The sequence below is a fragment of the Rhinatrema bivittatum genome, chromosome 4 (genome assembly GCF_901001135.1).
Source record: "Rhinatrema bivittatum chromosome 4, aRhiBiv1.1, whole genome shotgun sequence".
NCBI lineage: Eukaryota > Metazoa > Chordata > Amphibia > Gymnophiona > Rhinatrematidae > Rhinatrema > Rhinatrema bivittatum.
Window position 1 is genome coordinate 251,287,818 of NC_042618.1, and position 23,425 is coordinate 251,311,242.

Consider the following 23,425-nt stretch of genomic DNA (forward strand, 5'->3'; position numbering starts at 1 on the left):
CAATTAGGGCTCGCGCCCAATTTAAGATGCCAGTACTGACTTTTCTTGCTCTATATGACATGGGTCCAGATTATTTATCTAGTAAACTAATATAGTATACATGGCAATGGCAATTAAGGTCAAGTCAAAGTATTTTATTAACTGTTCCTTCCATTAAAGAAATGAAGCAGAAGTGATTACAGGCCAGAGAATTTTCCGTGGTTTCACCAACCCTATAGAATTGACTCCCTAATGATGTCAAGATGGAGAAAAATTATTTTTCCTTCCAGAAAAAGGTTGAAACTTGGCTTTTTAACCAGTAGCCTCAAGGAGCAGGGGAGCAGAATTGTGTGTACTGTCTTTATGAACCCTTACATATGTAATTCCTAGCATTGATATTATGTTTTTATATAAGCTATGGTTGTTTATGTATATGTATACACTTTTTTATTATGTGTGTTTTATTGTACATTGATTTGGATAGTTCTAGTTGGAGCAGGGGAAGTAGTTCATAAGTATTGCTACTTGGCCACATAAATCAGAACTTATCCAGATAAGTGCCGCTGTTTTTCTGGATAAGTCCGAACTTGCGTGGCTCCCACTTATTACATATGTGAGCATGTATGCATGCACATGTATTTGCATTTATAACCTGTGCATATCATACACATAAAATACAGTAGTAAATTTGTGTGTACCCATATGCATGCATATATGGGTACATGTGAGTAGTTTTGAAAGTTTCCTCATTTTTACCAGTTTTCTTATTCAGGCTGTTTGAAAAGTACCTTCTCTATGGCTTAGAGGAGAGATCTCTTTTAAATGAGAAATTAAAATGTTTTATAGAATTAACAGAAACATTCTTCACAGTAGGCTCAGTATAGATCTGCTCTCAGATATAAAGCAATACATTGAAATGACATGTTTTCCCTGCTGAAAAGCATGGAAAACTGCATGTTTAAGATTGTTCTAAGTATATATACTTTTTATATTGCATATGTTTTATAATTTGATGTGTTCTGCTTTGAGCTCTTTAGAAAAACAGTTTATAAGTGCAAAACAAATAAGAAAATCAGTGACTATAAGGAGTGCAACAGCAGAATTCACCCAAACCTAGGCCTTAGGAAAACTTCTAGTAGAACAATATTCAGCAAATAAAAGTATTCACATTCTGTTAGAAAAATGAGGTTCAGACGACATGTTTGTTATTTATTATGAAAACTGAAAACTCCCTTTACACAGATTTTTAAGCCAGTCTCCACTCTTACTTAAGTAATATATTTTCAGCCTTTTCATAGGGATAGCAACTTTCAAACATGCAGGTACATATCTTATCCATGATTGTGTTGGCATGTGCCCAGAGACATGTCAATTTTATAACAAGCACACACAGGTTATAAAATAGCCTATGCTCATGTTTATGTGCTTCTTATTTTAAGCTTGTGTGCACCCAGGAGCATGTCGGCTTACGGACACAAAACTGAGGGTATTTTATGATAAATGTGCATCTAGCCAATGACCTGTTTCATTAGTTCATATACCAGTTTGCCCAGTGTTCAGCTAGGTCCTCCTAATCCCCCTGTTTCTTTAGCCTTCACTCCTCCCAGTTACTCTAGATCCCTCAAACACCTCACAGATGCCTGTAAATTATTTTTTGAGACTTACACCTTCTTCATAGCAGAAGAAAAGTTATGTGGCTTTGAACCTGGGTGTGCACCCAGGCGAGTAGGTACTTGGGCACACATCTCTTGGCCATGTCCCGAAACACCCATGCCCTGCCCACATCCCACCTATACCTCAACCCTTTTTTGGCCAATTTGAGATATTTGTGCATCAGCACTTGTGCGAGCATATGGCTTCTTCATAAAATCAGGTGGACACCCGCAAAGGCTAGATTCGTGCCCATCTCCCTATTTTGGCACATGTCCAGCTTTTAAAATTCACCTTAATATACATAACCCTCATTATCTCTTTCCTAATCAGCACAGAAATAAAGGTTAATAAATAACCCAAAAATATTTGAAGTGCTACCTTTTTATTGGACTAACTTAATATATTTCTTGACTAGCGTTCGGGAATTAATATTCTCTTCCTCAGTATCACGGTTTTGCCTGTTATGCAGTCTCCCAGGACAAAGATTCTGCCTATGGTGCAGCCTTCCTTCCTTATCGAGCCTTGCTAACAACTCTGCCAGTTACCTCCTCACTGATCCTACTACTTAGCCATTAAATAAATCTAAAGCAGAGGAAGATATGGGTTTGCAGATCAAAAGGGGATGGCAGCTGCCAAATCTTCCTCTGCTTTAGATTTATTTAACCCCTAAGTTTGGCAAGAAACCTTCTCCCATTTTCTGACCGGTGCTTCTGCACCATTGTAAGCTGGCTATAATATTCCTGCCCGATTGCATTTATACCTCTCTACAAGAACCAAACCTTTCGCTTTAGCCTACCTTAGAACTCCTGTTTTTTTGGAGATTTCATGCTCAGACTACTATTTTCCTTGTCTCTCTTCCCGATGCAGTTTTTTTGAAACACGGCCCGTGTTGGGGGACTGTGGAATTATTGATATGAATATTTTTTGGCTGGATGCTGACAACTTAAAGGTTCTGCTTGCTTAAGATATAAATAAAACTTTGAACTGTTTGGACATTCATTGAACTTTTTATGTCCTTCCTCTTCTAATTGGTCTCTCACCCCTGATGGTTGGACCTTCGTCTATTACTATTATCTACTTCTGTTTAAGCCAATTGAAACAGCAGACTTTTTTAGCTATTCAAAATTCTGAGGTCTACAAAAAATATGCTCAGGAGTCAGTCTGAGACATAATGCATAAGCGAAGCCACCCCAATTATTTGTTAATATAATTGAAAGCATCAATAACAATACTTTAACTGAAAAAAAGGTTGTCGTTTCAATTTCACATGTTCTGCTCTGACTTGATATTTCTTACCACAGACAGCGGAAGTTGCACTGGCAAATCTGAAGAACAAGTACGAGAATGAAAAAACGATGGTGACTGAAACTATGACAAAGCTGAGGAACGAGTTAAAGGCATTGAAAGAAGATGCAGCCACCTTCTCATCCTTGAGAGCAATGTTTGCAACCAGGTACTGTAACAAGACAAAAGAGAATCTGCAGTGTTTTGTAAAAGTCTTCATACTCTTGCAAATTTATTACATACTGCGGTCTAAAAAAATATAAATGAAAATGCATTAAAGTAGGAGTTTGTTTTACTATTCTGTACAACATATACAACACTTTCATTGTGAAAGAACAATTATAGAAATACTCCAAATATAATTAAGAATAAAAAAATGGGGAGGCCGATATTTAGCGAAAATTAGTAGAATAGGTAGCAACTTATCTGGCTAAGTGATAGCCTCTGAATATCTGGTTATATTCAGTGGCCACCACTGAGAGGAGAGGATCACCTTGCTCGTGACTGAAAGGAATCAGTAAATTCTGCTTGGGACATTTGTTAAAACTACTGGGGAGAAGTAAACTATTGGGGTATATTATTTAGTGTGTTTGTGTGTTTGTGCTTTAAATAGGCAGTAAGGCAGATAATAAACAGAAGTTAGTGTGTTTGTATTTCCCAACCCTCCCACCCCTCTCCCACCACCTCTAGCTCATCCTTTAATTTATATGAAGGTGCCACTTTCATACTAAAAAAGAAAAAAAAATCAGCCTTTTAAATTCACTTTACGAATTCCCCACACGTTATTGAGAATTTGATCATTCCTTTATAGGCCACTACCAGATAGTGAATACACTAATACATTTAAAGGACCCTAATTAGACACATTCCTATTCCCATAGCAACCTAAAACTTAACTAGGAACTGAACAAATTTGAGATGAAGGCAGCAGTCCAGCAGCAAGAGGGGTCCTCCCAGTCTTTTGCACTGAGTGCCACATGTATGATTTTTTACCCACTGGGGTACAAATTATATCACAATGACAGACAGGAGAATCTGGGAGGTGGGGTGGTGCTTTATATCCAGGATGGCATAGAGTCCAACAGGATAAAGATCCTGCATGAGACTAAATGCACAATTGAATCTTTATGGGTAGAAATCCCTTGTGTGTTGGGGAAAGGATTATTAATAGGAGTATACTACTATCCACCTGGCCAAGATGGTGAGATGGACAGTGAAATGCTAAGAGAAATTAGGGAAGCTAACCAAAACTGGTAGTGCAGTAATAATGGGAGATTTCAATTACCCCAATATTGACTGGGTAAATGTAACATCAGGACATGCTAGAGAGATAAAGTTTCTGGATGGAATAAATGACAGTTTTATGGAGCAATTGGTTCAGGAACCAACAAGAGAGGGAACAATTTTAGATATAATTCTCAGTGGAGTACAGGATTTGTTGAGAGAGCCAATGGTGGTGGGGCTGCTTGGCAGTAGCGATCATAATATGATCAAATTTGAATTAATGACTGGAAGGGGGACAGTAAGCAAATCCATGGCTGTAGTGCCAAACTTTCAAAATGGACCCAAAAAACAACAGGGTAGGCGATCCAGTAGAGCCGTGAGGAAATAACGAAGTGCTGGATGCCACAAGAAGTCTTTTTCAAATATTTATTGATGGAGACGTTAAAATCATATGCAAGTGCCCGACTCTGGCCGAGTTTCGCCACCAAAGGTGGCTGCCTCAGGGGCTTTTGTATCAGAGAATCATTGGGATGATGGTCAAAATGGATTCCGACGTGCATATATATCTTTGGAAGCAAAACAGCCTTGCACAGCTCCTCTCTCCTCCTTCCACCATCTGCTTTTCCAAGCAGATGGTGGAAGGAGGAGAGAGGGTCCAGCGGGGGTCCGGAACGACCTCCTGCAGTCAAATCGTTTTTCCGTACGATTCGCGGTAGGAGATCGTTCCGGACCCCCGCTGGACTTTTGGCAAGTCTTGTGGGGGTCAGGAGGCCCCCCCAAGCTGGCCAAAAGTCCCTGGGGGTCCAGCGGGGGTCCGGGAGCGATCTCCTACGCTCCTGACGTCGGGGGACAAAAAAACAAAATGGCGCCAGCGCTACCTTTAACCTGTCATATGACAGGTCAAACGTAGCGCCGGCGCCATTTCTACAACGCACGGAGGACCGAGAGTAAAAGATCACACCGGGACCCTTCCTCTGGACCCCAGGTAATTTAAGGCATTTTGGGGGGTTCGGGAGGGTTGGGGATTTATTTTAAAGGGTTGGGGTGGGTTTTAGGGTTGTTTTAGTGTGCCGGTTTTCCCGCCCTCCCCCTTCCCCTCCCCCTTCCCCCGATTTACGATTTTTTAACGATAAATCGGGGGAATTGTTATTGTATCACGGCTCTAACGATTTTTGATGATTTAAAATATATCGGACGATATTTTAAATCATCAAAAAACAATTCACATCCCTAATAGACAATGCACAAAAGGCAAACATTGTTTGGTAGAAAGGTAGCTGTAGAACTAGGGGGTCATGAAATGAGGATCAAAGGCGTAGACTTAGGAGTAACAAATTTCACAGTTTAATCATGTATTGACTGAAAAATGATTTCTAAATCTCCTACCAGTTAGTTTCAGGGAGTGTCTCATAGTCTTAGTACTATTTGAAAGGATAAATAACTGTTCCCTGTTAATTTGTTCTATATCATGCATGATTTTGTAAACCTCTATCAAACATGTACAGTACTCAATGGTGTTTTATTTCTAAAGGGTGTAAAGTCAGTGATATACTGCACCATAATTGGTATAACATACAACTATTAAATGTTAATCAGTCATTACCATCACTTTTTAGGTGGTGGGGGAAGAGAAGGCTGTATACCTTTTCACATTTGCTAAGGAAACTGCAAAGTCATAGAGTTTATCATGATTAAACCTTATTCTGCTTGGTGCTCACTTTTCTTTGCTTTTCAGTGTTAGCATTTATTTATTTAAAAAAATATGCTCTTTGCCTCTGGAGCATTAACCCTCCTCTGCTTGGGGATGTGTCACGTTATTGACATTGCATTCCATGACCTATTCTGATCTGCCAGCTGCTACATCCCACATGCTTTTGTGCCACCCAGCAGATTTACTTCCTAAGCAGTGCAGCAGCCTCCACAAGCACTGATGCTCAGCCAGCCCCCCTAGGTTGACAAATTACACTTGGATGCTTCTATTGAAATGTACTGCTGAAATTTCTGAAAAGACAAGACGTGTATTTATATCCATGCACATGGTTTTATTTCGGAGATTCACAACCTTCTGATAATGCCCGAGACTCCTGAAAATCCTGTTTTCAATAAGAATCCCTTATCCAATACATAACTTTAAATGATGTCTTCAAACATGCCTTGCCCTTGCAATCCAGTTTTTTTATGTAACGGTAAAAAGGTCAATGCCAGCAAAGGCTGTATTTCAGCAATTTTCCATTGTCCCAGACAGCACTGGGATTAGCCATTAGCTGCTGTTATTCAAATATCATAAAAGATGTATGAAGTTTGGGATAGACAAACCACAAAGGTTAGTATTTTTAATGACTCTAAGAGTGAATAAGAAAGGGCCAGTTTGGTGACTCAGTGGCAGGGCTGTGCATTGCCCTGTGGAAGATGCAGGTTTAGTTGCCATGCTGAGCTCATGCTGTCTGGACTGGTCAGAGCTAGAGATGCTGTTGAGGCAGTGTTCACATCACCAGAAGGCAGAGGGGGAGGGGGGGAGTCTCAGGTGACATCTGCTGGCTAGGTCCACATTAGCTGCAAGGCCGGTGGAAGCACTAAGCGAACTAGGCGATCGCCTAGGGTGCCAAGCATTAGAGGGCGCCGAGCCACTGATGGCGCGGGCCATCCAGTGCTCCTACCATGTGACAGGGGCCGGCCAATGGCACGGATACCCTGTCACATGGTAAGGGCAAAGGGCCATCGGCACCATTTTTATTAGTGGCAGCTGACGGCCCGAGAGCGGGAGATCACTCCCGGGACCCCCACTGGACCACCAGATAATTTTCAAACATTTTGGGGGGGGGGGGGGTCGGGAGGGTGGGGGAAGCTAAGGAAGATGTTTTAAAGGGTTGGGTGGGTTTTTTGTTTATCAGCTCGGGCGCAGCCGATAAAAAAAAAACCCGATCGGGCCGCACGAAAAAAAATTCACGATGTGAATCGGAACCGGAATTGGAACCGATTCCAGTTCCGATTCACATCTCTAGCAATCAGCACCTCTCCAATAGCCACGCGGCAGCAGTGACAGTAGCAGCATAGAAACATAGAAGCATAGAAATGATGGCAGAAGAAGACCAAACGGCCCATCCAGTCTGCCCAGCAAGCTTTGCACTTTTTTTTCTCATACTTATCTGTTACTCTTGGCTCTTAGTAACCTTTTGTTCTATTTCTCTTCCACCCCCTCCATTAATGCAGAGAGCAGTGTTGGAACTGCATCTATGAGAAATATTTAGCTTAATTAGTTAGGGGTAGTAACCGCTGCAATAAGCAAGCTACACCCATGCTTTTCCCAGACTATGTAATTCAGTCCTTTTTGGTTGTTGTCTGAATATAGATCCTCTTTTCTTCATTCCCCCTGCCGTTGAAGCAGAGAGTTATGCTGGACATGCATTGAAAGTGAAACATCAGACTTTCTCCCCTGCCGTTGAAGCAGAGAGCCATGCTGGATATGCGTGAAGCATCATTCTTTCTCCCCTGCCGTTAAAGCAGAGAGCTATGCTGGATATGCGTGAAGCATCAGTCTTTCTCCCCTGCCATTAAAGCAGAGAGCTATGCTGGATATGCATAAAGTATCAGTCTATCTCCTCTGCCGTTAAAGCAGAGAGCTATGCTGGATATGCGTGAAGCATCAGTCTTTCTCCCCTGCCGTTAAAGCAGAGAGCTATACTGGATATGCGTAAAGTAACAGTCTTTCTCCCCTGCCGTTAAAGCAGAGAGCTATGCTGGATATGCGTAAAGTATCAGTCTTTCTCCCCTGCCGTTAAAGCAGAGAGCTATGCTGGATGTGTGTGAAGTATCAGTCTTTCTCCCTTGCCGTTGAAGCAGAGAGCTATGCTGGATATGCATTGAAAGTGAAGTATCAGGCTTATTTGGTTTGGGATAGTAACCGCCGTAACAAGCAAGCTACTCCCTGCTTTTTTGTGAATGCAAATCCTTTTTTCAACATTCATTCATGTCCTCTAGAATTTATGGATCCACAGTGTTTATCCCACGCCCCCTTTGAAGTCCTTCATAGTTCTGGTCTTCACCACTTCCTCCGGAAGGGCATTCCAAGAATCCACCACCCTCTCCGTGAAGAAATACTTCCTGACATTGGTTCTGAGTCTCAGAGGAATGAGAGAGGCTCTGAGGTTGCTGGCAAAAGATAGAGAGGGGGTCTGCCTTTAGTGTGTGCATGTGTATGAATGGGACTCTGCCTGGGGGTGTATGTGTGTGAATGCATGGGTGCCTGCCTCAGGGTGTGTCTGTGTATGAGAATGAATGGGTGTCTTCCTGGGGATTATATGTGTGAGAATAGGTGCCTGCCTGTGTGTGGTGTATGTGTGTGTAAGAATGAATTGGTGCCTGCCTGGGGGATGGGGAGGGAGTGGTGTGAAAATGAATGGGAGCCTGCCTGGGGGTCAGTGTGAGAATGACTGGGAGCTTGCCTGTGTGTGTGTGTGTGTGTGTTTGTGTGAGAATGACTGGGAGCTTGCCTGGGTGTGTGTGTGTTTGTGTGTATGTGAGGGAGCCAGTGAGAGTGAGAGCATGAGTGTGTATGAGAAAATCCAGGGGTGTAAGAGTGTGGGGTGTGTGTGGAGGGGGAGAGAGTGATTTACAGACTGAGAGTGTGTCAGTGTCTGTGAGAGCGAGAGGTTATGGTGGATATAAGAGCATGAATGTGTATGTATGTGACAGTGTATGTGTGAGAGAAAATGGACATGTGAGTATGTATGAGAGAGAGAGGATAACCTCCTAATCCTCGCCAATATCAGGGTGACTGGAAATCAAGAGCTCCCATGTATGGACAGCAGGGGCTTTTTAAAATCCTTATTAGTTTTAATTATTGGGTGTTATTTGATATATGTGCTGTTTGTGAAATATTTTATTGGTGTTTGGGAAATTGTAAAAAATGTATATGATTTTAATTAATAGAAATTCTATTTACCAGGAGTTTTAAAATATTCTTTTATTAGTATGGTTTTACTATTATAACTGATGCATTATGTTTCTTGATTTTATTTGTTTTATGAGGAATGGTGGTTCTGTTTTTCCATTGTTAATACACAGAGTCTGGCTTCTTGAGGTTTCCATGTCAGTTTTTGTCAAATTTGTGCTCCTTTATTCTGTATTTGGTGAGGGTCTGTCTCTGCTCTGTGTGTGTGACCATGATGAGAGATTCTGCTAGCATGTAGTGTCTGTATAGGGATCTATAGCAATCGGGTTTGTTTTGTTCCCTCAGAAGGTAGTGTATTGGTATTCTAGGACCCAGTGTAATATTTAGCCTTGCTTATTCACAGGTAGGGTTATTGTTGTTTGAGTCCTTGGTGTTATTACTGTTATGTTATGATGGGATTGCAGTATAGATGTTGAGTGTCTTTTTTGCGGGGTTTTGTGTTAGTTCACAATGTGTCTGGCAGTGGAAGGTGTTTGTGCTGCTGTTACTGTGAGGTGACACCAGAATTTGAAAATATCTTTTAGTATGATGAGCTGTAAGGGAAACATCCAAGCTCCATTGTTTGGGGGAATTTCAGTGGATGCACAGAGTTACAGAACTGGAGGTGCAGGATTTGTATTGACATTCTGTCCCTTCCTATATATTCCAGACTTCACTCTCATAGCCATATAGAATTATTTGAATGAGGCTATCAAATAATTTTATAGTAGTATTACTAGAAGTGTGAAACTGGCCAGCTTTTTAAAATTACGCAGAAGACCCCTTGGACGTTTTTTTTAACACTTTTTTTATAACCAATTTTAAAGCAGGATCCGTGCTATAGAGGTGGTTGTGATGAAGAAATGTCATTTTGGCTTCTCCCCCAAAATTCTTCTGTCTAGAGATGCCACTGATTTTCTGTGACCTTAAGCATTAGTACAAGAAGGATTATGGGGGGGCGGATGCTGGAGAGGCACACAAATGCATTGGCCCCCCAGCGCCGGACACCCTTGGTGTGCCACTGGGTGCGAGCCATATGGGGCCGCAAGCGGTGGCAAAGAGGAGTGGAGATTTGGCGGGCCCCAAGCAGTGCCCAACCTGCTCGCGACCCAGAAAACCACACAGTCAGCGGGCGTGATTGAGAATGAGGTAGGAGTCGGGGCCGAGATCGGGGGTGGCGGCGCAATGGGGGGGGCGCAAGGGAGAAGACTCGCCTAGGGTGCCTAATCCCCTTGCACCAGCCCTGCCTACAAGGGCCTGACCTCTAACGCTGTGCCTGTCCATCCAGGCCTTATATCCCTACAAGGGCTTGACCTCAAATACTGTGCCTGTCTGTCCAGGCCTTACATCCCTACAAGGGCTTGACCTCTAATGTTGTGCCTGTCCGTCCACTGTCCAGGCCTTATGTCCCTACATCACCGTGGTGCAATTGCTGCCAGCTTTCGCAAACCAATAGCGCCACCATGAAAGGTGGTGCTATTGGGCGCGTTACTGGCGGTGATAAGGGGCCTTACCTTTTCACCATCAGCGATGTCTTCACGGCATCTGCCCCGGTGCCGCCCCAACTCCTCCCCTTCCGTTGCCAACTCCGCCCCGATTCCGCCCCGATTTAACTATCGCATGCGAAAGCTATAGAAAATGACTCCCTATGTTTTCGAATTTGCCACTTTGTAGAAGATGTGTAGGCTTCAAAGGTTGGTGAAATTCTTGCTGGAAAACAACTCCTTTGCCTCATGCAGAGACTACTAGACACTGTTTTCTCATCCCTTCTTTGTGGTGCTGGTGGTGCTCATTCCTCTCATTCCTCTGAGATTCAGCAATAACGTATTTTACTACCTAATGTTTCATTGCATGCATTGCAAAATAAATGACTAATTTCTATTTCAGGAAATGTGCAAAGGCTTTGGTTGCATGATGTTGATCATGACATTACAATATTTAGGGGACAAAATGCTTGGGTGCAAAATATTTTTGTGTTCTAAAACTACATATCTACCAGTATTTTTTATAATTCTTAATTGTTTTTCAAAATATAAATCAAGACAAGCTTGGTATACACAACAGTGGACATATACAGTAAAGTAAAATAAATCATATTCATGAGAAAAACATTTCCACAATTTGCCATTATTAAGGCCACATTTGGGGAGAGAGATATCAGAAAAAAAGAGAAAATGAAATACATACTGGGGCAGATTTTAAAAGCCCTGCCTGCGTAGATCCAACCGGATTTACATACACAGGAGACTTGCACGCTGGCGCACCTATGTTGCATAGGCCGCCGGCGCACGCAAAGCACTGGGATGCACATAAGTCCCGGGGCTTTGCTCGGGGGGCATGTCGGGGCGGCGCGGCATTTGGGGGCATTCCGGAGGTGGGGCTGTGGGCATGGGCTGGCCCGTGGGTGTTCCCGGGGCGTAGCCGAAGCCTCCGAACCAGCCCCCGGGCCGGGGAATGGTGCACCGGCAGCCCGTTGGCACGCGCAAGTTATGCCCGCCTCAGGCAGGCGTAACTTTCTTAACAAAGGTAGGAAGGATTTAGTTAGGGCTGGGGGGTGGGTAAGGGGGGCCAGAAAAAAAGTTCCCTCTGAGGCCACTCTGATTTCGGAGCGGCCTCAGAGGGAACGGAGGCAGGCTGCTTGGCTCGGCACAAGTAGGTTGCACAATTGTGCACCCCCCTGCGCATGCCGACCCTGGATTTTATAACATGCACGCGGCAGCGCACACATATTATAAAATCGGGCGTAGATTTGTTTGCACCGAGCTGCGCGAACAAATCTACGCCCGCGCATAACTTTAAAAATCTACCCCACTCTATTCTGTTTCACAATCTACTTAGTAGAACATATACGGAGGAGTTCTGTTTTGAAGAAACTTTTCTAATTGGGTGGAATCAAAAAACACATATCAATTTCCATTCAATTTCACAAGCCATTTATACGGAAATTTCAGAAGAAATGAGCCCCCAAGATCCAAAACTTTCTGCCTTTTAGCAAGAAACATATTTCTTTTAAGTTGTGACTCCCTGGTTACATCTGGGAAGACAGCTACTGTACTACCCAAAGGAAAGCTCCCTAGATCGAAAAATATCTTAGTATTATCTGTTTATCGGACTCATAGAAAAAAGTTGCCAATAAAGTAGTTATTTCCACTATTTCAGGCTGAGATTGCTCTAGAAAATAAGTCTCCTGCACACCACCTCCAGCTTCACTTACATCATTAGATGGAATTGTTCTAATTCTTTCGGGTAAATAGTAAGCATTAATAACCTTTGGAACAGTTTCTTTAGATAGTTTCAAATGCTCCAGGAAGAATTTCTGAAGCATTTCTAAGGAATAGATAACCACACATTTGGGAAAATTTAAAACTCTACGATTCAACCTCTTAATAAAATTCCGAAAACATTCTAATTTATACTGTAGAGGCTGATTAACTTTCATAAGGCTAAAGTTAGTTTCATACATTGATTTGAAACTCTTTTTGAGATCCCCAGTCTCTTTATCATGATTATTAATCATCCCAGAATGTGGGGGCACTCTCGAGCAGCGGCAGAGATGGCTGACTAAACCAACAGCTCCTCAAGATCCACACAAGTTTCTGATAATTTCTTGCCCATGAACAGACTTTATTTTTTAATTCTTTCGTCATTACATACTTTGAGATGTCCACGGTGAAAGTTCTCCTGAATGTAAGTAGACATAGCCTTTGTTTCGGATAAAGAAAGTGGGTACACCCTTCCTTTAGGAGGTTCGGAACCTGATACTAAATTGATGGCACAGTCAAAGGATTGATGAGGTGGCAAGGTATCTGCCATTTGTTTAGAAAACATATACTGAAAAGACTGGTACTGTGGAGGTAAACCTGGACGGGAGGTGGTGGTAGCCAAACAAGGCATAGGAGTTAGTCTCTAGGCATCTTCCATGGCAGGCCTCTCCCCATTGAGATAGTTCAAGGGTACTCCAATTGAATTGGGGTGAATGAATCTGAAGCCATGGTATCCTGAGTACCACTGGATGTATAGCCTTATCTAGGACTAAAAAGGTAATGGTCTCAGAGTGCAGAGACCCTGTGCAGAGACGAAGCGGCTGAGTGGTGTAAGAGACCTCACCAGGCAAAGGTTCGCCATATATCGATGACAGTAGTAGAGGTGTGGGTGTCCAAACAATAGGGATTCGTAGGTGCTCTATGAGTTGGCGATGAAATTCCCATTGGCCCTGGAGTCTACGAGAGCTAGAGTGTGGAATTCGAGGGCATCTGAAACAATAGAGACTGGAAGTGTCAGTCGAAGAGATGGAGAGGTTAGCCCTAGGAAGAGTCCTCCGGCGGATCCTAGGTCTGCAAGTTTCTTGGACAGATAGGACAGGAGGGTATCACGTGGCGAGGTTGTCCGCAGTACATGCAAAGGCCCAGTCTCTTTCGATAACATCTCTCCTTTGATGTAAGATGGCTCTATCCTAGTTGCATGGGTTCTTCTTCCTCGACATTGGGTGTAGGAGTGGTCAGAGTAACTGGCATAGGACGAGAGCGTGAAATCCCCGATGACGTCTTCTTAGGACTTTTTATCTCCTGAGAGTGTTCTCGCAGTCGACGATCAATTCGTCCAGCAAGATCAATGAGAGAGTTCAAAGCCTTGGGAGATCACGTGCCGCCAACTCGTCTTTGATGTGAGAGTTAAGACCCTCCAAGAAGACAGCCCATAGGCAACCCAGGTCCCAATGTAATTCAGAGGACAAGGTTTTAAACTCAATAACATAATCAGTCAAAGGTTTGGTACCTTGTTGTAAGTGCAAGAGGGCTAATCCCGCGACAGTCTTATGGGCGGGATCCTCGAATACTGAACGAAAGAGTGAGAGAAATCCTGTCAAGTCCTGGAGTATAGGGTCACCGTTCCCAGAGGAGTGAAGCCCAGGCCAGGGCTTTTCCATCTAGAAGCAAGAGTATGTACATAGTTTTGGAGACTACGTCTGGAAAATAAGTAGGTTGGAGCAAAAAGTGCATACAGCACATTGAGAAAGCCCCTATTTAACAGGGTATCACCTGTAAAGCATGTAGGTGCTGGCAAGGGTACTGAGAGACATACAGGCATCACTGGTGAAGAAGAAATGGCCTTGTCAGGTATTCCTGTGGAGTTCAGCCGGGAATTTAGTTGATTAAAGGCATTAGCCAGAGTCTCTAGTGTCCTTTATTGTTCAGCAAGACGTTGGGCCAGGCCAGGAATGGTCTGAAGGGCTGAGAGCTGAGCCGGATCCATGGAGTTAGCAATCAGTTAAGACTTTGTTGGAAATTGTGAACCCTGGGCTGAGATGAGAGATGTCTCCGCCCACAGGGAGGAGCCCTGTGGGCCTCACCATCAGTAGGCGTGGTCTCAGCAAGGTAGGACACAGCTGTAGAGAGCTTTTATTAGGGAGAAAAAGGAAAAGCATAACCCAAGGAGCGGGGAATGCAATAAGACAGTTCTTGAGCAAGGTATACTCAGAGTAGCACTGTAGATGAGAAGGGCCCGCAGCGTGGGGTAACCCAGGAGATTCCAGTAGGCTGATGGAGGTACCTCTGCGTACAGATCCAGAAGTGGCCCACAGCGTGGGGTATGCCGAGGATAGCTGTCCCGCAGATGAAGTAGCAGAGGTCTGGAGATACAGGAACCTGATCGATGAACTTGAGTAGTGGTAATAATACCCTGTAGCTCAGGATAGATAGAGGGGATATTTATTTATTTATTTATTTATTTAACAGCTTTTAATATACCGGTGTTCGTGCGAGCACATCACGCCGGTTTACAATAAACTTGAGAAAGGAGGAAATTACAAAAAACAGGGAGTGGGAGATGGAGCAGGCTCGAGAAAAGGGGGGGGGGGGGGGGGGGGGGGAAAGTAAAGGAGGAAGAAGATAGCAGCTGAGAAATTAAAAGGAACGTAACATTATTTACATGAGAGGCAATAAACGAGGGATAAACATTGTCGCAAAGTTACAGCGGATAATGAAGGATATATGGATTGTATGGAGGATATATATGGAGGCTTATTTACAGTAGTTATGGCAAGTTATGAGAGGTAACTATGCAGATGAACAGTAGTGGCCCGAGGAACGGGGTACACCGTGGAAATCCAGTAATGAAAACAGCGTAAGAAGCTGAAGAAGGTACTCACACAAGGAAGTTCCAGGAGCAGAACCTGAGGGTCAGGTTAGGAGAAGTCCAAGGCAGAGAAGGCCCTCTAATGAGCGGATAGCCGAGACGTGGAAGGGCCCCCGTGGAGCGGGTACCCAGAGCATCCCAATGCCACGAGTAGATACTGGAACAGAAGATCCGAATGTGGAGCGGATTTAACAACGAGAGAACTCCTTGCTAACTCGTCTTAACAGTGGGCCAGTCAGCTTAAGTATACCAGCGGGTTGACGTCATCGGGAGGGGATGCCCCCGAGGTTCCCGCCATGACATAAACAAAAGGAGGCTCTAATCGCTCGTGCGCACCTAGGTGATTCCAAAAGTAAGATGGCGGTCGGTAGCTCCCACGCCATCCTGGGAACGCCAGGGAGGTCGGCGTTGGTTAGCAGAGGCTGCCATTCTTCCAATGATTGACATGCAGGGAAAAAAGAGTGAGCATGAGAGGTCGCAGCCGTCTGCGACCGACGGGCGCAACAGGGCTTAAGCCCGTAAATGGCACCTTTTAAATTTGTATGAGTTTTGTGTACATAAAGGTATGCATATAAGCTGATTTTGTGCATACATTTATGTGCATTTAAAAATAGGCATTCCAGAGGGTGAAGCTGAGGCAGCTTTGAGTTTTACATGTATGCTTTTGTTTTAAAAAGTATGATCATTTTCATGCAAACATATCAACATAAGTTTGTTTTGAAAATTGGCAGAACTTATGTGTTTTGGCAAAGCATAAGTTATATGGGTTGTCTTAAAATTACCCTCTCTATTAGACCCCCATCTCAAGCTCTCTTTCACCTCTCCAGGAGAAAAATGAGCTGTAGCGGGCAAAGCAGCTCTTCTATGCTTTCCACTTGTGGCACAGACACTTCAGCTGAATACAAGCCGGATGAGAAGGAAAAGAGGCAGGACAAAGTGGGAGATCAAGTTGGTGTAGCCCTTGGGTACATAAAATGATGGGAGGGATTTCCCTGATTTGAGTAAGGGTCATCCACCCAAATGTATTTAGCGACAAGCAGTGGATTTTCCTAAGTCTACCTTAATAATGGTTTATGGACTTTTCTTCAAGGAACTTGTCCAAACATTTTTTAACCCAGCTACACTAACAGCTTTTACCATCTTATCTGGCAATGAATTCTAGAGTGTAATTATGTGTTGAATAAAAAAGTATGTTCTCCTATTTGTCTTAAATGTATTACCTAATAACTTTATTGCCTGTCCCCTAGTCTTTGTACTCTTTGAAAGTATAAACAACTGATTTGTGTTTACTCATTCTAATCCAGTCACTATTTTATAGACCTCTAGCAAATCGTATTTTATTCTGTAAACCACTGTGATTATTTTTTGGAATGACTGTATAGAAATTAATTAATTAATTAATTAATTAATACATCTCTCCTCGGTCATCTCTTCTCCAAACTGAAGAGCCCTAACCATCCAGTAGTCATTTACTATTACTAGAAGAATTCAAATCAGTTCCCAACATGGTAGATACCAGGTCTCCCACACCCAGAATATCTCATGAGATGAGAAACCAAAAAGAGGGTCCAATTTGGGATAGGGTCTCCTCATATTGGTGGGATGTTTTGTGATTAAAAGTTGTTTATTGTATGTTATTATTTATGTACTGACTTTATCTTGTATAAAATCGGCATTTTTATTGTAATTATAGTACTTGGATGTTAACCCCTTTGAGTCATTGCAAGAAAAGTGGATTATAAATTGTGAAATAGTGTGGAAAATCAGCAGAGTCATTGCGGTCCTGCTACCTGCCTGCTATGTGTTCATTTTACAAGAGTACCAAATGCAGCATATCGTCAAAGAAAATAGGGGCAGGGGCTTTCTGTGCCAGTGCCTAGAGATGATCCTGTGCCACATACTGACAGAATCTCTCATACTAGAGCCCAAAACACTTTAAAATAAAATGGAGAACATTTTGACAGCGTGAAATAAACTAAGCTGGTGGGGAAGAATATTTAAATTGGAGACAAGATTTATCAAAATTTTGCCCCCATTTTACTACCTTTGTTTTTCCTCACTGAAAATCATGGGACAGTCTCATTGATAAATCTGCAACAGTTCTTGCATTGGAGCAAAACCTTGATAACTCTGCCCTGGGTCTTCTCATGCAGTTGTATGTTGCTAAGTTAAGTCATGGCACTGTTTCTTTCCAAAGAGCAGTTATACATTCATTCTTCATGTAGTCAGAACTTCTTAACTTCAAGATGCACTTTTCAAAGCATTGATGGTAAGATGTCAATATTCAGCAACATGGTGAGCAACACATTTATTTGGGGAAAGTTATGCATGTAACTTTTCCCAGATATTTAATGGGACTTCACACATACAAGTTTCCCGCTGAATATACTCCGATGAAGCTATGCACAAAACTTTATCCTGACTAGCGTGTAACTTTAGCCGGAGAGCACTAAATATTGTGCTCAGCAGCTAAAGTTTATCTCCACCCCCTGCAACATCTCCATTGCCTAGAGCAGAGGAGAGAGGGGGGATACGATACAGCCATTTACATACCTGAAAGGTATTAATGGTGACCAAGGGGCAAACCTTTTTCAAAAGAAGGGAAGTTTTAGAATTAAGGGTCACGATATGAAGCTCCGATGGGGAAGACTCCAGAACAACATTAGGAAATATTTTTTCACAGAAAGGGTGGTGGATGCTTGGAAAGCCCTTCCGGAGTAGGTGGTGAAAACAAAAACAGTAGCGGAATTTAAAAATGCACAGCGAGTCCATAATGGCAAGATGTTAGAAATGAAGCACATTGGGATAACTCGCACAGAGTGGCAATTACAACCTAAAACAGCAGTGGCACAGTTGCATCAAATCTCCAAAAAATCATGGGGGTAACCTGCCTGGAGTGGCAACTACATTAAAAAAAAAGCAGTGGTATGACTTCATCAGAGCTAAAAAACAAAACAAAACACGGTGTGAAGGATGGCGTGGTTGTGAGCCCTTTGTGCTGTGGCATAGTTGATGCAGCTTCATAGGTGCACCTAGGAGGCTTACACCAGCAGCTGGCGATGCGACCTGTAGCAGGACAGACTGGAGCTTCACCTATACCAGCCGCACACAACCCCCCCCCATAAATTGATCCCTTGGAATCAGGCTGCTGGTAGGTCTTAGGTGGGTCCCTAGGGCAATGGCTAGAGCAAGAATCTGGAGTCAGGGCAGGTAGCAGACTAATGAAGTCAGAGATAGGCCAAGGTCGGAGCAGGTGGTAGATTAAGGGTGGTTAGGTACGTGCAAGAGAACAGGTCCAGGAGCAGGCAATCATGGTCAGATCCACCCGAGAGGTCAGATCTAGACGTCAGGCCAAAGGTGGATGAGGTCACATGGAAGACTCTGGATGAGAGAGGCAATACAAGGCAAGGCTGGACAAGGAAGGTTGGACAAGGCAAGGCTGGAGAGGCAAGGCTGGATGAAGAATCAGGACCAGTGGACACAGGAACCAGGAGCTCAAAGCCAATATGCACTGCTAAGGCAGAATACTTGCTGCTGAGACAAGTTAGTACTGCGAGGCCCTTGCTTAAGTAGGCAGTCAGCCTAACATCATCGGAGGGCACTGCTCAGCGTTTCCTGCCACAGAGCCTATAAAATGTGCACATATGCATGCGCGCACACCTAAGGGACGGCAGTGTGAGCAGTGGCTGGTGGCATCTCAGGCTGCACTGGGCGACGTTCAGAGCAGGAGGCTGTGTGCTGACTGTGGGACGGGTCCAGCCACGTCGGGGTGAGTGAGGCAGCTCGCGGGGCCCTCACGTGAGCCACCAAAAGTAACACATGGGGAGGCCAACAATGTGATGACTGGGATGGACATGGCTATACTTGGTTCAGATATAATAGAACTGAGAAATTGAGTGGAAGACTCAAGAAGGGGATTGGTGTTGGATTGATTTTGGGAATTTTAGAATTTTATATAAATATCTACCAAAAGAGTATGAATCTCAACCGCTCAGTCTGAATGGGCCATTTTGGTCTTTATTTGCCATTGTTTTCTATGTTACTGTGATGCCCCTTTTTGTCTGGATAGATTTGTGTGCACAAAAATTGGAGTCAGCAGGGAGGAATATTCAAAACTTAACTTTTGTGCTGAAGTTACCCACACAAAGGTTTTTGAATATCAACCTCAGCTTTTTAAATCATGGATCCAAATAAACCTGATTTTCAAGATAATCAAAATATGCTAATTCACCTATACTTAGATCAAATATATGCTTATCCATATCCATAATATATCGGGCTTGGTAGTGTGTCCATCAGTGCTCGCGCATGTTCCCCAGCCCGCCGATAGATGGTGCAGGCGGCTCCCTGGCCACCTTGGAGGCTCAAACACGCTGTACAGCGTCCATGCCACAGCACCAGCTACAAAAGGTACTCCTGGGGGAATTCTGCGCTACTGCGGAATGCAGAATTTGCGCAGAATTTCTCCTTCCCGTAGATTTCCTCCCACACCTAGCCGATTTCCTCCCTTGCCAGAAGACTATTCAAAACCAGAAGGACAGCGGCCATCGCGGGACAGGCAGAAAATAGCAGCGGAGACCCCGGCATGCCGCGAACGGAGCTCGTCCCGTGGCACACGCTCCGTTCGCGGCGAAGATGAAGGCCCGGCGCGCCGTTCACAGCTAAAAGGGAAGGTCCCTGTGTGTCGCGATCGGCACACCCGGGTCTTCATCTTCGCCGTGAACGGAGCGTGTGCCACGGGACGAGCTCCGTTCGCGGCATGCCGGGGTCTCCGCTGCTATTTTCTGCTCAAGGTGAAAATAGAAGGCCCCCGAGAGCCTGGCTAGGCCTAGAAATATAGGGAAACCCAAACAAAGTATTAGTATCATGTGGCATTTCTTACGAAGAAAAGAAATATTAAGGAGAGAAAAAAGACAAGGAACAAACTGTAATTTTTTTACTAAGAGGAGGGAAGAGTTGAAAAGGTACTCTTAATTTCTTCTAGGCCAAGCAGGATGGTAGTCCTCACATGTGGGTGACATCAGCAGATAGAGCCTGACACGGAAAACTTTTGTCAAAGTTTCTAGAAACTTTGGCATACTGCGCATGCCCAGCCTACCGCTATCCATGTACCCACACGGAATCCATCTTCAGTCTCTTTTTTTCTGCGAAGCATTTGCCTTGCGGTTTGTGGAGCTCTGCTCTTTTCAAAGTGATTTTTGCTTTCTGGTCAGTTTTTTGATTGTTCTTCACCGGGTCCCTCTTCCTCTGGTCGGTATCCCAGTCAGCAGTACAGTAGGTTAAATTTTTCCCTTGATTGTGGTTGATTTCCCGTGTGTTGCTCCTCGGTGGCCACCGGCCATCGACTGCTTGCCGGCTGTTTTTCATGGTGCCGTCCAGTTTCTGTCAATGCCCCCCAGTACCCGCGGACCATGTGTATTACTGATCCACATGAGGTCTACATCCTCTGCCTGGGGGCGTCTGATCCATCGACTCCAGCATCAGGGGCGTCGACACTTGGAGGCCACGGGGAAGCATTTGGCACGCCTCCAACGGAACCCGAGAGAGAGAGAGGGGGGCCAGGGATAGGCCGTCACCGGTGTCATCGCACTCAAAGACATTGGGCTATTCTCCATCCTCGATGCCAGAGAAAGACCAGGCCAAGCACCAAGGGGAGTCTTGTAAGCATCAATACCGGTCGCCGGCGGTACACGGCACCAGGCTCGGATCGGCACTGGCGGTCGCCATGCTGCAACTAAAGTGACCCCGTGAGGAGGAGGCATCACCCTCCATTAGACCTGGGAGTCCCAGGCATTCCCCACCGGTGTCAGTGCTGGGCACTGAGCCTCCTCAGAGTGCCAAGGCGGCTCTGGTGAACCTTCTCTGCCTCCTCCTCAAACCATCTTGACCTCAACGGATTTTCAGGAGGAGCTGGATCACAGGATGCAGAAGGCGATGCTCCGAGCCCTGCGGGGTATCGAGCCGCCCCTGGCACTGGTCCCCATGCCAGTGCCAGAGCCAGTGCCTTCTCTGTTGAGAAACTCACAGACCTGCCCTGCACTGGTGAAAATATCTTTGGAGATAAGGTCAGGGATGCGGTGGCCCAACTGAAGAATCACCACGAAACTCTGCAGCACCTTTCGGTCAGTACTTTTGACTCGCCATCCTTGGTCAGGAAATCCTCATGCCAGGGCTCTAGGAAGTCCTTCTATCACCAGAGAAAATATTATCCTCCTGCCTCACGGGCAAGCACGCCACGCACCAGTTTCCAGGGCCGCTCTCAGCAGCAACTGACCTCCAGGCTTTAGCCAGCCCCTCAACTGAGCCCTGCTAAGGGATTTTGATTGGCGGTGGGGGAACATAAACCAAACCGCCATACTCTTGACATCTTCAGTAGGGGGCAGGCTGCATCTCTTTGCGGACCGGTGGCCCCCATCACCTCGGACCAGTGAGTCCTCTCCATCATTCGCCAAGGGTACCGGCTGAACTTCAGGGACATCCTGCAGACTCTCCCCCATGTCCATCTTGGGGCCTCTCCCCTCATCAGGAGATACTCTTGACAGAGCTCTCTGCCCTTCGAATGCCTGGAGAGGTCGAACCCAGTCCACTGCACCAGAGGGGCCAAGGATTCTACTTTCGGTATTTCCTGATACCAAAGAGAGCAGGGAGGCTCTGCCCTATTCTAGACCTGAGAGCTTTGATCAAATTTCTTCAAAAAGAAAAGTTCAAAATAGTCTTTTGGGCACCCTGATCCTACTCCTGCAAAGGGGAGATTTGTTCCCTTGATCTGAAAGATGCCTAAGCCCACATTGAGATCTTTCCTGGTCACTGGAAGTGTCTTCAATTTACCATGGGCGAAAGTCACTTCCAGTACAGGGTATTACCGTTCGGCCTTGCTTCGGACCCACTGGTCTTCACCAAGTGCTTGGATGTAGTGGGAGCACACCTCCACCCTCAGGGAGTGCACGTGATCCCTTACTTGGACAACTGGATGGTCAAGAGCGCCACCCAGGAGGAGCGCTTCACTCTCTGAAGTTGACCATTCAGGTGCTACAGTTTCTCAGGTTTGTTATCAATTACCCGGTCCCACATCAGCCCGTCACCACAGCGTGCCTTCATGGCCCGTCTAAACACGGCTCAGGCCAGGGCATTCCTACCTCATGATCAGGTGCTTGCCCTGTCATCTCTTGCAAGTTTGATCCACCGAACCTGGGTGGCCTCTGCCTGCCTTTTGCTTTGTCTTCTCAGCCACATGACTGTGTCAGTCCATGTTACCCCCCCTGACATGCTTGTGCATGCGCAGGGCACAAAGGACACTGCGGTCACAGTGGCAGCAGGCCAGCAAGGACCTCAGTGCACGTATCTGCATTATGCAGCCTCGTCAGATCTCTTTGTCTTGGTGGGAAGATCTTTCCAATCTGGAGCAGGGGGTTCCTTTCCATGCTTTCCCATCTCAGGTTGTATTTACCACAGATGCATTGACTCTGGGTTGGAGTGCGCATGTGAATAACCTCCGTACACAAGGTGATGGACGGTTCAGGAATCTCGGTTCCAGATCAACTTCCTGGAGCTACAATTGATCCGCTAAGCTCTTTGGGCATTCCAGGGTCACTAATCCAACTGTTCGGTCCTCATCTAAATGGACAATCAGGTGGCAATGTGGTACATCAACAAACAGGGAGGTACTGAGTCGTTCCTCCTCTGTCAGAAGGCGGTTCAGATTTGGTCCTGGGCTCTGTCATGAGGCATGTTCCTATGAGCGATGTACCTAGCTGGGACTGAAAATGTGGTGGTGGACTTCCTGATTCGGGCATTTCAGCCACATGAGTGGTCCCTGAATCCAGCAGTGGCAGATCGCATCTTCTGCTTGTGGGGGACCCTGGACATGAACCTCTTTGCCTCCCCTTGCAACAGCAAAGTGAGCCACTTCTACACCCTGTTCAGGTCAGATGGAACACCAACTTCGGACGCATTTGCCCACCATTGGGGCAAGGGCCTTCTGAACGCATAGCCTCCACTTCCGCTGGTGATGAAGACTCTCTTGAAGCTCCAACAGGACAAGGGGACCATGATTCTTGAGGACTTTTGTTGGCCGAGGCAGATCTGCTTCCCGCTCCTGGAGGACCTGTCTGTCTGAGGACCTCCCCCGACCTGATCGCACAGGATCAGAGCAGGCTGCGCCATCTGAACCACAATGTATTAGCCTTGATGGCCTGGATGTTGAGAGGCTAGTTCTGTGGCCCA

At 45.1% G+C, this 23,425-nt stretch overlaps 1 protein-coding gene across 1 annotated transcript in view; it reads left to right on the top strand.

Moving 5' to 3' along the window:
* BICD1 (BICD cargo adaptor 1) overlaps positions 1-23,425 on the top strand; it is a 396,445-nt gene that overhangs the window by 340,187 nt on the left and 32,833 nt on the right. Inside the window, exon 6 of the mRNA XM_029597485.1 lies at positions 2,934-3,085. Within this exon, the coding sequence (XP_029453345.1) occupies positions 2,934-3,085 (152 nt within the window). The remainder of the gene's footprint in view (positions 1-2,933; positions 3,086-23,425) is intronic.